At 31.5% G+C, this 17,810-nt stretch overlaps 2 protein-coding genes across 2 annotated transcripts; one reads left to right on the forward strand and one right to left on the reverse strand.

Annotated features, from left to right (window-relative positions):
- The first annotated feature begins 1,022 nt into the window (after positions 1-1,022).
- On the forward strand, positions 1,023-3,382 carry LOC109020170 (two-component response regulator ORR9-like). Its single transcript, XM_019002595.2, has 5 exons — positions 1,023-1,236; positions 1,441-1,553; positions 1,852-1,932; positions 2,744-2,811; positions 2,952-3,382. The coding sequence occupies exons 1-5, from the start codon at positions 1,098-1,100 to the stop codon at positions 3,211-3,213; spliced, it is 663 nt and encodes a 220-aa protein (XP_018858140.1). The 5' UTR covers positions 1,023-1,097; the 3' UTR covers positions 3,214-3,382.
- A 2,566-nt stretch (positions 3,383-5,948) lies between these two features.
- Positions 5,949-11,397, reverse strand: LOC109020152 (protein disulfide-isomerase-like). The gene is made up of 11 exons (XM_019002569.2): positions 11,106-11,397; positions 10,138-10,168; positions 9,724-10,011; positions 9,452-9,640; positions 9,198-9,323; positions 8,801-8,938; positions 8,589-8,708; positions 8,372-8,489; positions 7,728-7,840; positions 6,972-7,168; positions 5,949-6,300 (listed from the first exon to the last, which is right to left on the reverse strand). Exons 1-10 carry the CDS (start codon positions 11,297-11,299, stop codon positions 6,977-6,979), a joined length of 1,509 nt encoding a protein of 502 aa, XP_018858114.1. The 5' UTR covers positions 11,300-11,397; the 3' UTR covers positions 5,949-6,300; positions 6,972-6,976.
- Positions 11,398-17,810: the final 6,413 nt, after the last annotated feature.

A 17,810-nucleotide genomic window follows, 5' to 3' on the forward strand; every position in this document is an offset into this window, starting at 1 on the left:
ACATATTATGAAAAAGAAGTGCTACATATACAAAGAGAGTACACAAAAAATAAATTTATAAGCTGATGTGGCTTCATGTGATCTTTTAGATCTATAATAAAAGTAATTTTACAGTTTGACGTACTGCATCAAACCACATTAGTTTATGAGTTTACTTTTGTTTAATCTCTTTGTGGTTAAAATATTTCTCATTATGAAAACATATAAAAATATTTTTAATATTTTAATAATAATTCGCCCCCAAAGATAAATTTTTCAATCTGCCACTTTGGCCGGTTTGGATCGAGTCACAAATTTTTTGTTTTTTAGCACCGTATAATTTATGGGCTGTTTTAATATAATGCTTAAAACATTACAATAAATTAGAATATTTAAAAGATAATACCTATGCTACCAATATATGATCCAAATGTTGCTGGCTAGCTGTTATATCACGTGTCACATCCTTCCATCCTAAACATTTTGGTAGGATTTGATATGTTCGTTGGAACAAACCAACATACAAATCGAATGTGACTTTATTTAAATTGAAAGAAAATAAGGGAAGGAAAAAAAATGAAATAAAAAGAAAAGAAAACGAGGGAGAAAAAAATATCATCCAAATAATAAAATTTTAATTAGTAAAACACCTTTTGGCAAAGTCTTTAATCCAAACACAGTTCTTGACACCCTAAAAAGAAATCAACTTCTTTCCATTGTCGTCATGAACAATGGGACCCAGAGTTTCCTTTGCAATCAAACAAAATCCAAAGAAAGAAAAAGAAAGAAAGAAAGAGAGAAAGAGCGAGTCAGACAGATGAATGAGTGGTGGTTGTAGAGAATCTAGTGAGAGATCTCAGCATGAAAAGCACACACACTACTTAGGCACGCCAGCCAGCCAGATACATACGTACACCATCTGCTATCTTGCAAAGAACGCCAGCTTCATTACTTGTTGCCTTCTCCTACCTAATAAACCTTCACAAAACAACACACACTTCTCATTCCATTCCCCCATATATAGATCGATCTCCATATATATATATATATATATATATAAACATTAACCGGGATTCTCTCAAGAGCCGGCCTGAGTTTCAATATTCTTCACCAAATTAATGGAGTACTTGCACTCAGATGTTGCAGTTCATACTCAACAAAGGGAAAAGCTGCAGCATTTCCATGTTCTTGCAGTTGATGATAGTCTCATTGAGAGGAAGCTCTTGGAGAGGCTCCTCAGAGAATCCTCATGCAAAGGTACACTTGGATGGAATTCTTCTTAATATATTTCTTTTGATGTAATAATATTCAGCATTACTTGTTATTTGTTAATTAACTCATGGGGGCTGGCCTTGTGCATCTCAAACTTGATTTGGGTTTATCGAAGAAATATTGTGCGGTATAAACACCTTCAAATAGAATTATTCAATAAATATTTATTGTTATAACCGATTGTTGCAGTGACTTGTGTGGATTCTGGGGACAAAGCTCTTGAATATCTGGGCCTGCTTGATAGCCAAGAGATTGACAGATCTACAGCTTCATCCTCTTCTCCCCAATCCTCAACACAAGAGGTCAGGATCTTCTTTCTTCTAAGCTCCCATGAAATTAACTGTTTATTTGTGATTAGTTATTTTCTGTTAAAATAATTATTTTCTATCAAAATGAGTTTATTTTTTTCTCAAATAGTCGTTATCGTCGCAAAAATTATCTATATATTAGATTTTAAGAGAAGAAGATGATCAGTTGCCATGGTTGCTATGATCATCAAAAGTGATATTAATGAAGTATTTTAAGCTTTTTCCCATTAATTCTTTGACGAAATAATTCAAAGTACCTAACAACAAGTAGTTGTGTGAACAAATATTGCAGGGGTTGAAAGCTGTAAACTTGATCATGACGGACTACTCAATGCCCGGGATGAGCGGCTATGATTTACTTAAGAGAGTCAAGGTGATAATTAAATCACTATAATCACCAATATTCTCTCATGATGATTGATATAAAATACATACATTACGTGCATTCTTTGGAATAGTATGTACAGATATATATGACAATAGTTACTGATATTAGAAGGGGAAAGAAGGGGGAAAAAAATAGTGTTACAGTAAAGGAAAATGTCCATCTTATACAGAAGAAGCCTTCAAAGAATAAATGCTTAGAGCTAAGAACATACGCTTTTAAAGGGTAAATTTCTGAAGGAAATTAATATTTTACAAATAGATTAACACAGTTGAATGTATTAAAAAAAAATGGCCAAAGTACTTTTTAATTAAGAATTTTGTGGGGGTCTGCTTTTAATATTTGAATTAGGGTCTTAAAGTTTGGTATTTTGGAAACACGACTTCAATAATAATAATAGAGAAATGATCTTTGCAGCTGTGAGTGTGCAAGCGCCGTGCAGTCGCTTTGAAAAAAATGAATAAATATGGAATCCACATAAAAAGAAATTAATTTTTTAATAGTAGACTCCACTTTTTCAAAATGACTGTACGGCGTTTACGCATTCTATGACTATATGTAGCATTACTCTAATAATAGTAAAAACTGTAATAAGCACAAAATGCTTATTATTTTTATTATTTTTAATACAACGGGGGAAGGGATTTCGAACCCATGTTCTCCATTTGGAGAGAGACCGTATGTCATCAGGCTCTTGTCATAAACACATAATGTTGGTCATATATTTATGCTTATTAGATAAGAGTAATTTGAAGAGATCTTGGTACAAAGTGCTTATTAGATCTGCATTTTTAAGCAGGGGTCTTTGTGGAAAGACATACCAGTAGTGGTCATGTCATCAGAGAATGTACCGTCTAGAATAAGCATGTAAGTTTCTCTCTCTTTTCCTCCATTTTCCTTTATATATATATATATATATATATATATATATATATATATATATATATATAAACACTCTTTAGGATTTCTGACTGAATATGAAAATGCATGGAATGAGTTGAGTTTAGGTGTATGGAAGAAGGGGCAGAGGAGTTCCTGCTGAAGCCTGTTCAATTATCAGACTTGAAGAAGCAGCTTCAGCCTCACCTTCTGAAACTTCCAGTCCATCCCAAGATAGACATTACCACTTCCAACGACAATGGCAATGACAGCATGATCATCGACATCACGATGAACAACAATCAAAACGTAGTAGTGAGCAAAAGGAAAACAATGACTCCAGAGCCACTTGAGAGAAGACCTCAAATGAAGGGACTGGCTGTTATATAATTAACAGAGTATACCATTCTAGTCGCAGTTTGGTGCATGTATATAGGATTGGGGTATAAGATCATTTGCAACTGTTTTTCAGCCAGATTTCTATTTCCTTGTATTAAGGTTTTGGTACAACTCTGTTACAGAACAAAGAAAGAAATATAAACTTAACAGTATTGCTTTTTTTTTTTCCCCCAAAAAAGATTCACAAATAGACGTGATTTGATATGATATATTAAATTATAAAACTACTTTTATTATAAAATAAATCTATCGCATCGTATAAATCGTGACTATAACACTTCTCTTTCCAAAAAGCTTCTACTGATGTCAGTTTTCAAATATTCTCCAAATTTTATTGGTTTCATCGCTAGTTAAGATAATGAGATGAGATGAAATGAGATGAGATAGTTTTAGATAAATTGAATAAAATATTGTTAGAATATTATTTTTTAATATTATTTTTGTTTTAAGAGTTGAAAAGGTTGAATTGTTTATTATATTTTGTGTATAAATTTAAAAAAATTATAATGATGAGATAAGTTGAAAATGTCTCTATCCAAATGGGCTTAAGATACAATTTCAACCATTTTTCAGGACATATAATTCCAAGACATTTCAAACCATTTTGCTAAGCAAGAAACAAAAAAAAAAAAAAAAAGAAGAAGAAATAAAACTCCGGCAACATTGCCATGTGAGCATAAATATATATCCTCTCTAATTTAATTTTTTGGAAAGAGATGGGTGAGATCTTCTCCTTTAAGATTAGAGAAATTCAAAGTTTCTGCGAGATCTGCGGGCCTAATATCCAAGAAGAGCCTTTGTACTGATATGTCTACACAATGTAACTCAACATTTTTTATATTGGAGGCGACTCAAGAATATAAATTAGCATTTGCATTATTGGGTGATGAAGACATCCAATATATAAAATATTTTGATGATCATGGGGATTGTGGAAGCCTATGGATGATGATTGGAAAGTTGTATATATTTTCGTAGATTTTTTTAGGCTTTTTTACGAGGTCATCATTAAGTTATCTAGAACTTTGTACCCTACATCCTATCATTTATGTCAGTAAATATGTAGAGTAAAAGAAGAATTAGATGACATAGTCGCATGTGGTCACATTAAGCTGCAGGAAACGGTATTGATTATGAGGATAAAGTACGACAAGTATTGGAGAGATTTCACTAGGGCTAATACTTTGTTATATGTAGCTGTTATTGTTGAACCTCGGTTTATGGTGGCATGGTATATGGATTGGGAATTGCGTACAAACAAGCATGGTTGGAGCATATTGCAGCAAGAGTTAGGAAAATCTTGGTAAATTATTTGATGAGTTTACCGTCTTGCGAGTTGATAATATTGTGGCACCTACACCTACACCTACACCTTCCCCCACCAGTTCCAGAAGCCGGGATTGGGAAAAGATGCAGATTGGATTGGGATGAGAGGTTGGAGCAGAATCCCTTCGTCCGGAGTTCTACAAAGGCTCAGTCAGAGATAGACAGATACTTGGCAGCGGAGCTTGAACCATTTTCACGAGACTTTGATATATTAAGTTGGTGGAGGGTGGAGGGTGTGAAGTATTTCGTCCTTGGAGGGATAGCCCGCAGTATTTTGGTCGTCTCTATTAGCACTGTAGCCTCAGAGTTGATCTTTAGCACCAGAGGGCGCGTATTAGATTCATTTCGGAATTCATTAGCTCCTACCACTATGAAGGCTTTGATTTGCACGCAAAATTGGACCACAAAGAGTCCAATTCATGTTCTAGATGTTCTTCACAATGAGGAGGTCGACGTCGAGAAGGAAAGTGGTGATCAGCCTGGATCTGGTAATCGTGAGTTTTGAATTTCATTTTCTTATTTTAATTTATTTATTTTTATTTTATTGGTATTAATTTCAAATTTAATTATAATAGTGATATATGAGACGACGTCTATGGCTACCTTCGATGCAGTATGATTTTGTGTGTATTGGATCCACCATTGCCAATTTGTCATGATTTGCATAATATGCATGTATTTTTAAATTTTTGTTTCATGTTTATAACTTTATAATTCTAATTTTTTTTAACTTATTAATATTGCAAATTTTATGATCTCGACACAACTCAGTGAACTCACCACCATTTCAAATCGATCAAATTTGAAATGTTATAATTTTTGTTAATTTACAACTAATTGTAATGTTGCTACAATAATTAGTAGTACAATTTGTAATATTTAATATTTTTAAATGAATTTTTAATATTTGAATAGTTTATTAATTTTCTTAATTTGTATAATTGTAATAACTTAGTACCTTAGTGATGATTATTAATTAATACTTAATAGTATTCGTTGAAAGTTATTATATACTTATTAGTTAATAGTTTCTATCCAATATTCATATAATTTATTTTCTGTTTTCAATTTTATAATATATTTATTTTTTTAATTAAATTCTGGATTCAAAATAACTCAAAAACAGATTTAAATGTGTTTCTAGGTCATTTTAGACTCAAATAACTGAACTGGACCAAAAGCCTAGCGTGTTGGAAGGTGAACGGATGGAGGTCTACCTCCTCACATGGATGGGAGCAGAGTGCAGGGAAAAAATCCCCACCCCAGCCCATGCGGGCGGAGGGCAAGGAAGGGACGGTCCTGCCGTGTAGGAGGCGGGTAACACCCTTGGGACATATAATTCCAGGACAATTCAACCATTTTGCTAAGCACGAAACAAAATAAAAATAAATAACCAGAAATTGGCATGCAACTTTTTTCCTGCATAAAACTCCGGCAATAGTGCCATGTGAGCATAAATATATATATCCTCTCTAATTTAATTTTCTGGAAAGGGATTCTATAGCCACAAAACTGTTACAAAAACTATTACTATCCAGAAACTACCAGAGCTACTACACATACCATAAGATACGTCTCATTTTATTCATGGAAACATAAACTTTAAAGTAACTAGAACGGAGAACGGCTGAAGGAGGGAGATCAGGCATTGTTAATCTTGCTACTGTTCTGGGTATAAGAGCAGCCACTAAACACCAGATGCACATAAAACCGTATGTGTCTGTCTCCTCTACATCGTAAAGTGTGTACTCCCTGCACAAGAGGAATCATCGATAAAGCCTCGGCAGAATTTTGTGAATAGTTGAATAATAATAAAATAATTTAAATTAAGATGTTTTATTAAATTTTTGGTAAAAGAATAAAAAATTTATAAAATTAAGAAATTACTTGAATATAATTTTTATTTTGAAGTTTGATAAAATTATATTGATGATTTTGTGTTTTATTTTCAAATTTATAGAAGTTGTAATGATTAACTGAAAAAGTTGAACATTTGAAACTGAATATTATTTTATATTTGAATGATGTTCGAGAAGAAAATTGAGAGATTTTAAAAATTTCTCGTCTGTCTTATTACCCAAATGTATTCTCAGCTCATTTCATCTCAACTCATCTCACTACTATTCACAACTCATTTCACTACTATTCATAATCCATCTCAACTTATCTCAAGTCATCTTCGAATTCAAACGTCTCCAAAATTAATCCTTCAAAAAAGATACAGGTTGAGAAAATCCAAAAAACTAATCCTAAGTCTCAACACCCGTAGAGGGTTTTCCATTTTTATATAATAAACTAGTAGTAAATCTATGCAAAAATATGTAAAGAATATCTGAAAAAATCAATATGGTTCCAGACCAAGCTGCTACTTCTTCAGAACAATTGAAAATTAAAAGAGAGTCAACAAGCACAGCCATATTTACCTTCTTTAGAGCTCATCTTTTGACGGGTCATGTGGGGCAGCAGTTTTATCCCGATTCTTTTCGATGAAATCTATGATCTCTTCTTTGGTCCTATCACCATCATACTCCAACAGCTTGCCACTAGCTGAGCTAAAGTAGAGGGTTGGGTAACCTTTCACATCGAATTTATCACTCGGGACATCATTTGCAGTTGCATCCTAGAAAGACAAAGAAAATGTACTAAGAAAATATTATATGATACAAAATGTTATAAAGATATATATTATATGATAAACAATATTATCAGCCACATAAATCAATTAGGCCGACAAATTGGGAGACAGATGAGAGTTCCTCGACTAAATGGTATGCAAATCTGAATACAGAATACCCAAAATCCCATTTGGTCGATTGTAATTGATTTTCATGACAGGTCTTTTCATGATTTCCTTGTATCTCTAGACTAGACATAAACTCGCTCATGTATATGTCCCGTATACTTGGGCTTTTTTTGTCTCTCTTTTGATCAATCAAAATTTTTTTACCGATCAAAAAAAAAAAAAAAATCCCATGACAGCAGATAAATTAGGTCATGCCTCATCCATACATATATAATGAAAACAAAAATAGATTTATAGGTAATTGAAGATATTTATTAAAATAGATTTAATTCTGCCTCCCGGACAGATAGAAACTTCAAATTAAGAAGACAATAACTGATAATTGACATAGATATAAATAGCTATTTATAAAGCTAAACGAGGCAATAGATCTTACAAGTTTCGCAATAACAACGTCCGCATCATTTTCAAATGAGATGGCAACTTCATCCAAGATCGGTGCCAATTTTTTGCAGTGTCCACACCAAGGAGCATAAAACTCTAGGAGAACTGTAAATTGAATACATAATAATGTGATTCTATAATATCATAGGATGACCAGAAGAATGAAACAATATCAAGCATTAAAAAAGGTACTGAACACCAACTGTTGATAAAACATTAATAATTTGTTTCAGTTTCTAGACCCTTCATATTAATTCTTCAAACTCACCCCGTCATGACTCTTACCTCAAAATAACCAACTGGTATAAGTTATGTGAATATCATAAATCTTAATCCCAATAATTATCACAAAGGAAGAAATGGTAGGAATGTCTATAAGACCAAATTGAATTGTCTCATGATCTGCACTTTTTTTTTTTATCAGTAACTAAGTTTATTGATAGAAGTCTCACATGATCTAATTCAATTATCTGCAGTAGTAATCTTAATCTATTAAATTGAAATAGAATAATACTCAAAAAAGGTACGAAACAATAGGGCTTGGCAATGCCTTCCATTGGAAGACCATATTAAACATTTTAGCCTACCATTACATGAAATGAAAAAAATTAAGAGAAAAAAATTTATTCTTCTCACCATTCTTTCCAGAATTGAAGACTATATCATGGAGGCTGTCCCCGACAACCACTTTCACAGGCTCGTTGTTAGCTTCAGGAATAGGTTCAGACTTCCTATATGGTTTGACATTGCCATCCTGGAATCAAAAGCCCATCAATTAAGCAACTTTGACTCACTTAACATCCAAAAGTAGCTGACAGAACAAATGCAATAAATGAAGCAAGTAAAGAATCACCTTGTAGTCCTTCACCCAGGGTGCAATATGATCAGCCTCCAAGTTTGGTTTCAGATATTTCTCTCCTTCAGCCTTCTGAATGACAAGTAGTGGAACTTGCTCTTCTTTAAGTCCAAAATACTGATCATACAATCAAAACATTTACCATGTCAAAGAAACATACAGAGCAAAGAAGAAGCAAAACCGGGGGAGCAGACTGAAAAGATACCAACCTGGAAGGCACCTTGGCTAGCTTCCAGATCTCCAATAAGAAAGCTTATCCCTTCTCCTTTAGATTGCTCAGCAACTTCACGATATTTTGATTTGATAGAATCGGCAATTTCACTGCTGAAGTTCAGGAACAACATAGCCTACCAATTTTAAAATCTTTAATTAGAAGACAATCGATTCAACAGAAAAGGATGCATAGATCGGACAGCCAAGATAATGCCTGTCCCATTGAAATATAACCTAGAAAGCATTACGAGAATTCCAACTTATGAACAAACTGAAAAGAGGAGAGGATTTTCAACAAATCTTGAAACACATCCATGACAATAATTCTGAAAATTATTCAAGCTTTAGAATGAGCAAAAACCAAATTAGCAGACAAATTTCACAATGAATTACCTTGGCATTCGGATTGTTAAAGAACTTAATAACAAAAGGATGATTGTTTGGATCATTATTAAAGAGAGTCACAGTAGGCAAGCTAGACTCTTCAGCAAACTTCTCTAAAGCATCCACATGGAAATCCTGCATGCATGTAACTTCTGTAAGATAGCTATTGTGTACATTAGAATAAATCGGCATAAAAACGTCTAACTGAAATAGAAATTAGATGATAAATACATCTGTTCTGAAACTTCTCAAATCAATGATACCTGGAAATCAACAAAACGTTCATCAAATGGCTTCAAGATCCTAACTATGGGCCCCTTCACTGATGATTCCCCACGTGGAAGAAGTTTGGCATCCAAAGTATGCCCAAACTCGTAGTCCGAGCGCAGTTTTTCAGCAAGAGATGTGAAGTTCTCAAACTCCTCCCCAGAAAATTTTGGGAATACCCCAACCTGCAAGATATGAAAAATTATTTTCAGAGGCTAAGCTTTACAGGAAAGAATGAAATGGAAAACAAATAGTATTAGGAGCATACAATGAATATCTTCTTGTCATCAATAAGACTACTAGCATCTTCCACAGATTTAATTTCAACGGATGCAGGACCACTTTGTTTCTTCAGATAATCAACGATACCATCTGCATCACGTGGACCTTTGTACTCTTGAACAGTCTTTCCTCCATTTCTCAGAATCTTAATTGTGGGGAAACCTTTGACCTCGAAATCAGAAGCCAGATCTTTATTTTCTCCTTCATTGGCATCAACTTTTGCTAGAATGACTGGAGGGTCATGAACGCTCAATACAGATGCAGCTTTCTCGTACTACAAATGAATGGAAGTTATCATCAGCTAAGTGAAAAAATATAAGGTTTCTGTTTCTCCTTAATAACTACCCACGGTGTGGAGTAAAATCCTATTAAAGCACTAGAAACTAGAAATTCTTGTTACCTCTGGAGCAAGCTTCTTACAGTGGCCACACCTGGAAGGGTGATAACGGATAAATATTAGAAGTACAGATGAAAGGCAAGATTATCAACTTTCAACTCGGAAAAAAAAATTACTTTTTTACATGAGAAGCTAATTCTTATGTTTGAACCTATTGTGCATATGCAACAAACTCATAAATGTTGGATGCGGTTCGATGTCACAATAGATTTTTCCTTTTTCCTTTTCGTTCAAATAAAAAGGGACATTTTTCTGGAGGAAACAAAAACAGGTTAGAAATATAAGAGACATGATTCAGCGACATTTTGCCAGATTAACATATATATAAGACATCCTTTCGAAACCTATACACCTAGTTTAAGCGAAATGAGACGGAGAACAAAATAAAAAAAAAAAAGGAAAAAAAAAAAAAGTAGCCTATAACTAGTTTCGATATTTATCTTAAATAAAATGTTTTAACCCACTTTAGACCTTAATTGAAAAAAGTGAGATTAAGGCCTTTGGTTTCATCTCATCTTACTCGTTATTATAATTTTTCTAAATTTTAATAAAAAATATAATAAATAATTCAAATTTTTTTCAATTTCAAAATAATAATAATATTTTAAAAATATTTTATTAAACTCATCTGAAATCATTTTATCTCACGGTGAAGCGCCCACATACTACATGCACGAGAAGTAATCAACTCATGCTTGAATTACCACAATCAACAAGTGAATTCGAACCCTAAAAACAGATTAAACGTAGGATTTTTATTCGATTAATGAAAAAAATAATTATATTAAACAGATCAGCACTACAAATCTAGATTCAAAACGCAAGTTAAAATAAAGGAAAATAAAACGGAGGGAGACATTTTGAGAATTTAATCAACGCAGACAAACAGAATTCAGCAGACTAAAACAAGGAGCACAGATCGGTCAAAGCAAACGGAATCAATTACGGTGAGAGGAGTAAAAGGAGGATACCAAGGGGCGTAGAACTCGACGACGATGAAGTCGTGCTTGCTTACAGTGTCGGAGAAGTTGGAGTGGTCCAAGGTGAGCACGAACTCCTTCGATTCCGATTCCGATACCGATTCCTCGGCACAGATATTCGTAAAGGACGACGCGAAGAGAGACAGAGCCAGCACAAAGAAGCAAATCGAAGCCCTAGACGCCATTGCCAAACCCTGCGCGTTTGTTCTCTTGAGTTTTTTACCCGTTCTCTCTGATATTGCTGAGAGTTCCGCGTATATAAAGGTGTTTGGAGAGGCGGAGTTGAGTAGAGAGACAACGCCACAAACGTTGGTTGTACCGTGACACGTGCGCAACTCTGAGATAATCTCATTTCTCGTACTCGCTTGAGGTTTGGGTGTGGAACCTACTCGCTCTACCTATGGTTGATTGATGATGTGGCGCAAAACCATTCGCCTGGGCTCGTCACACGTACGTTATCTTAGAAAGTGTAAGTCAGCAAGTACATCTTAAGTTTATTACTGGATAGTGGATTCTGACTTTTGCTCTTACGGGTCTCTCACGGGAATTTCTTGTTGATGTTTCCGATACCGATCGAAAATGATAAAAGAACTCTCCATTTATAATTTTTTTTTTTTAAATTCTGAACATAAATATCACATCCTATCATATATATTTATTTAAAAATATATAATTTTATCTTTTTACTCACGTAATAAAAATAATTATAGATATATTTATAAAGAGTAATTCTACGTACAACCGTGAAGTGCGTAACCACCGCGTAATCGCTTTGAAAAAGAGTGGGGTCCACTATTAAAAAATTAATTTTTTTCATGTGAGTCCCATGTTTTATTCATTTTTTTCAAAGCGATTACGCGGCGGTTACGCAATTCACGGTTGTAAGTATTTTTTCTCATTTATAAATAAAATAAGATAAAAAAATAAAATGATATATTTTTAAGTGAGTGTGCAAGATGTGAGACTTATGAATAATACTGCTCTTTTTCTAAACTTATTTATCAACAAAAATTAGATGAGTTTGGGTGGAAAACAAAAAATAAAAAAGAATGGGCGAACAGGTAAATCGGACTGAACCGAGAATAGTAATAGATTTGCTCTGCTTCGATATCAATTTCATTTTTCTCAAAATTAATTGAAATCGGTCCGATTTCAATTTTTCTTTCTAACACTAGATCAAACCCAACCTATATTGTATAAAATATTATTTATATAATTATTTATATATAATATATATAATTATATATAAAATAATTTTGTCCTATGATAAATTATTAATTAATATAATTTTTTTTAAGAATTAAATTAATATAATATTAAATATTAAAATCCTATATAAATAATTAGATATTATCATTATAATCTATTATATTAGTAGTTATACTAATACTATATCACTATATATTATTATAGTATATTATAACTATTAATATATCACTATATTATATATTATAATATATCACTATAGTCTATAATATAATTATAATAGATATTATAATATACGACAATATATTATCATTATATTAATATATATTATATTATATATACTATATATTATACTGGATCAGAACCGATAAAATCGAAAGTACCAGTTTAGGAGTATAATCAGTACAATATTAGTTCTTCAAATCTTAAGACCGGTATATATCAATTCGATTTTAAAGTATGTTCAAAATCGGACCGAACCGAACCGGTTACACCCTAATTATAAGAGCTTTTGAATTCGAGTAATACCCTTTTTGGTCTTAAACTTTTATCATTTACTACAATCCTTATTATTCGTTTTAAGTAGTTATTGTTTGTCTATCCAAGAAAATAAAATAGTTATCATTTGACAAAATAAATATTCTCAAGTATTCTCAGATATTTTAAAACATTTTTAGATCTTTTTTTTTAAATATCATTTAAATACAAAATACTTCTCAATTTTAAATATTCAACTTTTTTATCTAATCATTAAAAATTTCTTAAAATTCCAAACAAAATACGAAAAGTAATATTACTTTTCTAAATTTCAAAATAAAAATAATATTAAGAAAAATATATTCAAATAATTTTTTAATTTTATAATATTTTTATTCAATTTTTTTCTCTCATTTCTTAAAATTTAATAAAATATCTTAACTCAAATAATTTTAATACTATTTACAAATATATTAAGATATTTCAAATATTCAAACGAACAAATGATAAAAACAATTGATTAAAATATATATTATCTGAAGGTTATGTTATAGGTCAATTCCGGGGTGGAGGGCAAAGAGAAACAAGAAGAATTTTAGGTCTGGATAGTGAAAGAGTTTCATCTCATCTCATCAATATAACTTTTCTAAATTCTCACACAAAATATAATAAATAATTTAACTTTTTCAAATTCTAAAATAATAATAATATTAAAAATTAATATTTTAATAATATTTTATTCAATTTTTAACTTGCATCCCAGTTCATCTAATTTCATCTCATCTTATCTCAACTCACTATCCAAACGACAACTATTCATTTGGATCAACAAGCTTTTTCAATTCCAAAAATTGTCTTTCAATTCCAAAATTAGAATCAATGGAATGTTTGTCTCTCTATGAACATCTCTATCTGTATTCGAATGGTAAACAAGATAATTTTATTCTATATTGGGCAAGGGGAGTAGCCGCCCCTTTACTCTCTAGATTTTGTTACCTCGGATCACAATATAGTATATTTTAATTTTAATTTTAATTTTAATTTTAATTATAATTAAGATTATGAAAACAAGGATAAAAGATAATATTTCTCTGATAACAAGCTAATAAATATTGTAAATTTCTTTTATCTCTCTTGTATTATTTAAGAAATTAAGTGTAATTGGAAAATAGGCAATTACATCACAGTTATACCGAATTTGTAGTTATTGGAAACAGCTACTTCTTTTACTGAATTTGTATTTATTGAAAATCTTTTGTTTGGATTATATGTATTAAAAATTTAGATTTTAATTTTCACTAAAATCAAACAAGATTTCAAGTTTTTCAAAATCTTGGATTTGACAAACAAATCTAAATCATAATCATAATTATTGTATCCAAATGCATCCTACAAGAATTGAAAATTTCTCTTGTGCTTGCATGGAATAATTTGATTTAGAAAATAAATTTTAAAATCTGAATCCTACGAATCAAATCTTACTATTTAAGTTATGTGAATGAAATGTTCTACAAAGTATAATAACTCATAAAAATTCTTCAAATATCTGACACTATTTTCTAGAACTACGATTAAATAAAAATGAAATGCTCTACAAACCGACTTGAGAGTATAATAAATCTTACCATTTATTCTAAATATTGTTATCTCTAATTATACTTGCTAATCTAATACTTTTAAGTAGCTTCACATGATGTACTACCTCATTTCTTAGAGATTGAGCCTATAAAGAAAAGGAAGAAAAGAATAGAAAGCAACATATTAGAGCAAAATTATGAATATCAATATCACATAAGTTTTAGCTACTGATCTCTTCACGAGAAGCTTCTTTCTTTGTTCTCCTCGCATCTCTTGATGGTTTTTTGCATGATTTCATGATTTTTCTTTTTTCATATCTATTTATTTTATCTCTTACCATATCTCTGGTTTTTTGTTGGTTATCATAGATAATTTGGCTCCTATGCTTTGAGAGTTTCCTCATCTATCTATCTCTTCTAAGGGTCTCTTTGAGATTACCTTAGGAGTCGTAAAAAGTATTTAAATAGTCTTAAAATCACTTTAATTGAAAAATTAGGTTGTTCGGATGTTACATATTAAAGTACTTTTTAATGTCAAGTAACTTGACAAAATTATTTTGATACTTTTCCTTAAATGCACTTTTCTGGATAATCTGAAATGTAATTCAAATTTTAAAAAGACTGTCAATGGACGAAAATACCTATACAACTTTCAAATAATTACAAATTTTAAACTTTTAAGGATATGATCATAATCTTTAAAAAAATCAAATGATTAACATTTCTATTTTAGAAAACATTTTTTTAATTTGTTTCTAAATAAATGTAACACGTTTAAAAGTACTTTAAATATATGGTTACCAAACAGTAAATAGCTTTTTATTCGTAGAACTTATTACTCCAGCTATAAATTATAAGCCCTAAAGCTATCTCAAACATGCACTATGTAGCCTTATGCAACAATGGTTAGATGATCAAATTTTCCAGAGCTTTCTTCATTTCGCGTTAATGACATTTTGCTTCCTTTGAAACTAGGGTAATGATTCACTTATAACTCTTTTGTAACTATTTTACAACCCGTATTAAAATCAACCATACAATCTTGTCACCTCATTACAAATAAATTTAATTTCATAAAACTATCATCTATTTAATATACAGTTGTAAAATAGCTGTAAAAGAGTTATAAATTAATCATTTTCCTTTAAACAAATCCATTCTAAAGATAATAAGGTTGCAATGCTCTTTACTCCTATTGAACTACAGAAACCTAAAGTCTCGATGCAACTTGGCCTAATTGCTTAGTTCTCTTATGATAGATCATCAATGGATACCATTCACAGTCATATGGTGAATAAATGGAATTTGGCTCAATACCTATTTTAGGCTTAATTAATGACATGCTCATCAAGTTGTAAAGCACTAAAGATCTGGTTAAAGCCTGGACTTGTGACTTGCATGAAATTAAAAGGGACTCAAGAATCCACAAGTTGTGATATTTATTGAGGCTTATGTGACTAGCAGTCTCTATTAGTCACTATGCCTAACTCTACCACCTAGATAATTCTAGTAATTATTTCCCTGAAAAGTAGATAAGCCATCTGGACCCAATGGTTTATGGGGATGCATCTGCTTTAGGGCTATCTAAATATCCTCTAGTTCAAAGGTTCTCACTCTATCTTCATTGATTGCATCAGTTACTCGTGGTTGGAGAGTTTCTAAAAGATATTCACATTCAACATTAATATTAGAAGAAAAAACCTTTGTAGATGTTAGTATATCTAGGAATATTTCCATCATGATGGTATATCTTAGAATATTGCGATATTATGGAATATTCTTAGGAAAGAATGTTTTGTTGGTAAGGCCATTTTGGGAAGTGAAATGAGTTGAGAATATCTCATCTCATCTAAAAAATTTTCATAATTTTCTTCCTAAACATGATGTAAATATAAAATACTTTTCAATTTTAAATTTTCAACATTTTCATCTAATCATTACCTAATTATTAGAACTTTCTTAAACTTCCAAATAAAAAAAAAAAAACAATACAACTTTTGCAAATTTCAAAACAAAAATATTATTCAATTTTTTTAAACTTTATAATATTTTTATTCAACTTTTTCTCTCTCATTTCTCAAAATCCAATAAAACATATTAACTCAAGCCATTTCGCTACTATTCATAAACTATTTTACTATTATTTACAAAATTTTCATCTCATCTCATTACACAAGCAAGTGTTAATTATATTTGTATTTATGTTTTGATTGTATTTCTTTATTTACCATAGGCCCTCAACTATAAATAGGCATTTTGTAAATTGTATACACTTGAATATACAAATTTTCTCATATACATTTTTCAACATGCTATCATAGAATACTTGATCCTAATTTCTCTCATAGAATTGTATGTGTCTGTGCTCTATCTTTCTATTAGCAGGCTTGTTCCTTCACTTTGCTATTTATATAGCACACCACATCTAGCTTGATAATCTTTTAGCACTTGATAGTTGTGGCTTTTTTACATACCAATTACATCCCTTTTTCAATATGTTTTTTCTCGTATCAGACCACCAATTGATTGTACAAGTTGTTATCGACAAGTCCGTTGCAAACTTCACCATATTCTGGTAGCTCATACGCCCCCACACACTGACTATATTGTTGGTGCGTTTATCCATGCAATGCATGCATCAGTCTCCTCGATTGAACCTCCTCCCACCCGATCCATCCCTCCCTCGGCCCAACCCATGTCAAGTAAGCCTCTCTCTCTTTTATGTCCCTTTATTTTTTGAAAGCTCATTCACTTTCCTTAAACATATATATCTCTTAGCCCTACCAAACCAACCCTTAAACCCATTCTCTAGCCACCTCATTTGTCCAGTCTCACCAATCACATTTTTGCAACGTCATCATTTGAATGTTGACCGTTGACCAAAAAAAATTGACAATGTCCAAATCACCTTCCAACCTTAATAACATTATCCATCCCATTGAGAATATCTTGTATGACTCTAACTATAATATCAACAATAGCTAAGTATTGTCACCGTCACAGTTCAAGCTACGAAGGTGGGCTCAAAATATGGATGTTTTTATTTGAGGGCACAAATTGTGGTGTTATTTATCTGGTGATCTTTCTACTTCTAAGCAACATGATGGTGAAAAGTATTGATGCCTTTGTATGCCATTTTGAAGATTGGCATAGCATGTGTTATATAATTCTTTCTAGGTTTATTAACACTTCAATTCCATTTTCTTGGTTTATTAACACTTAAATTCTATCTATTCACAGTTTACTTGTAAAACTTGGAAATGCCAAAGTTACATGGAATTCTCTTGCTAAACGCTATAATTGTACTCATGATGCTTCTCTGCAATTTCAACCTGAACTAAACTTTATCATATGTGTCAGGAATCAGGTCAGTTTATTGATGATTTATATGCTCAAGTTAACAATCTTTAGGAACAATTGTCTGAAGCAAATCCTC

The sequence above is a fragment of the Juglans regia genome, chromosome 15, assembly GCF_001411555.2.
Source record: "Juglans regia cultivar Chandler chromosome 15, Walnut 2.0, whole genome shotgun sequence".
Taxonomy (NCBI): Eukaryota; Viridiplantae; Streptophyta; class Magnoliopsida; order Fagales; family Juglandaceae; genus Juglans; species Juglans regia.

Coding starts and splice junctions, on each gene's coding strand:
- LOC109020152 (XM_019002569.2), bottom strand. CDS start 11,299: ATGGCGTCTAGGGCTTCGATTTGCTTCTTTGTGCTGGCTCTGTCTCTC. Junction 8,939..9,197: donor TTAACAATCCGAATGCCAAG/GTAATTCATTGT, acceptor TAAAATTGGTAG/GCTATGTTGTTCCTGAACTT. Junction 8,709..8,800: donor CTAGCCAAGGTGCCTTCCAG/GTTGGTATCTTT, acceptor TTGTATGATCAG/TATTTTGGACTTAAAGAAGA.
- LOC109020170 (XM_019002595.2), top strand. CDS start 1,098: ATGGAGTACTTGCACTCAGATGTTGCAGTTCATACTCAACAAAGGGAA. Junction 1,237..1,440: donor CAGAGAATCCTCATGCAAAG/GTACACTTGGAT, acceptor CGATTGTTGCAG/TGACTTGTGTGGATTCTGGG. Junction 1,933..2,743: donor ATTTACTTAAGAGAGTCAAG/GTGATAATTAAA, acceptor ATTTTTAAGCAG/GGGTCTTTGTGGAAAGACAT.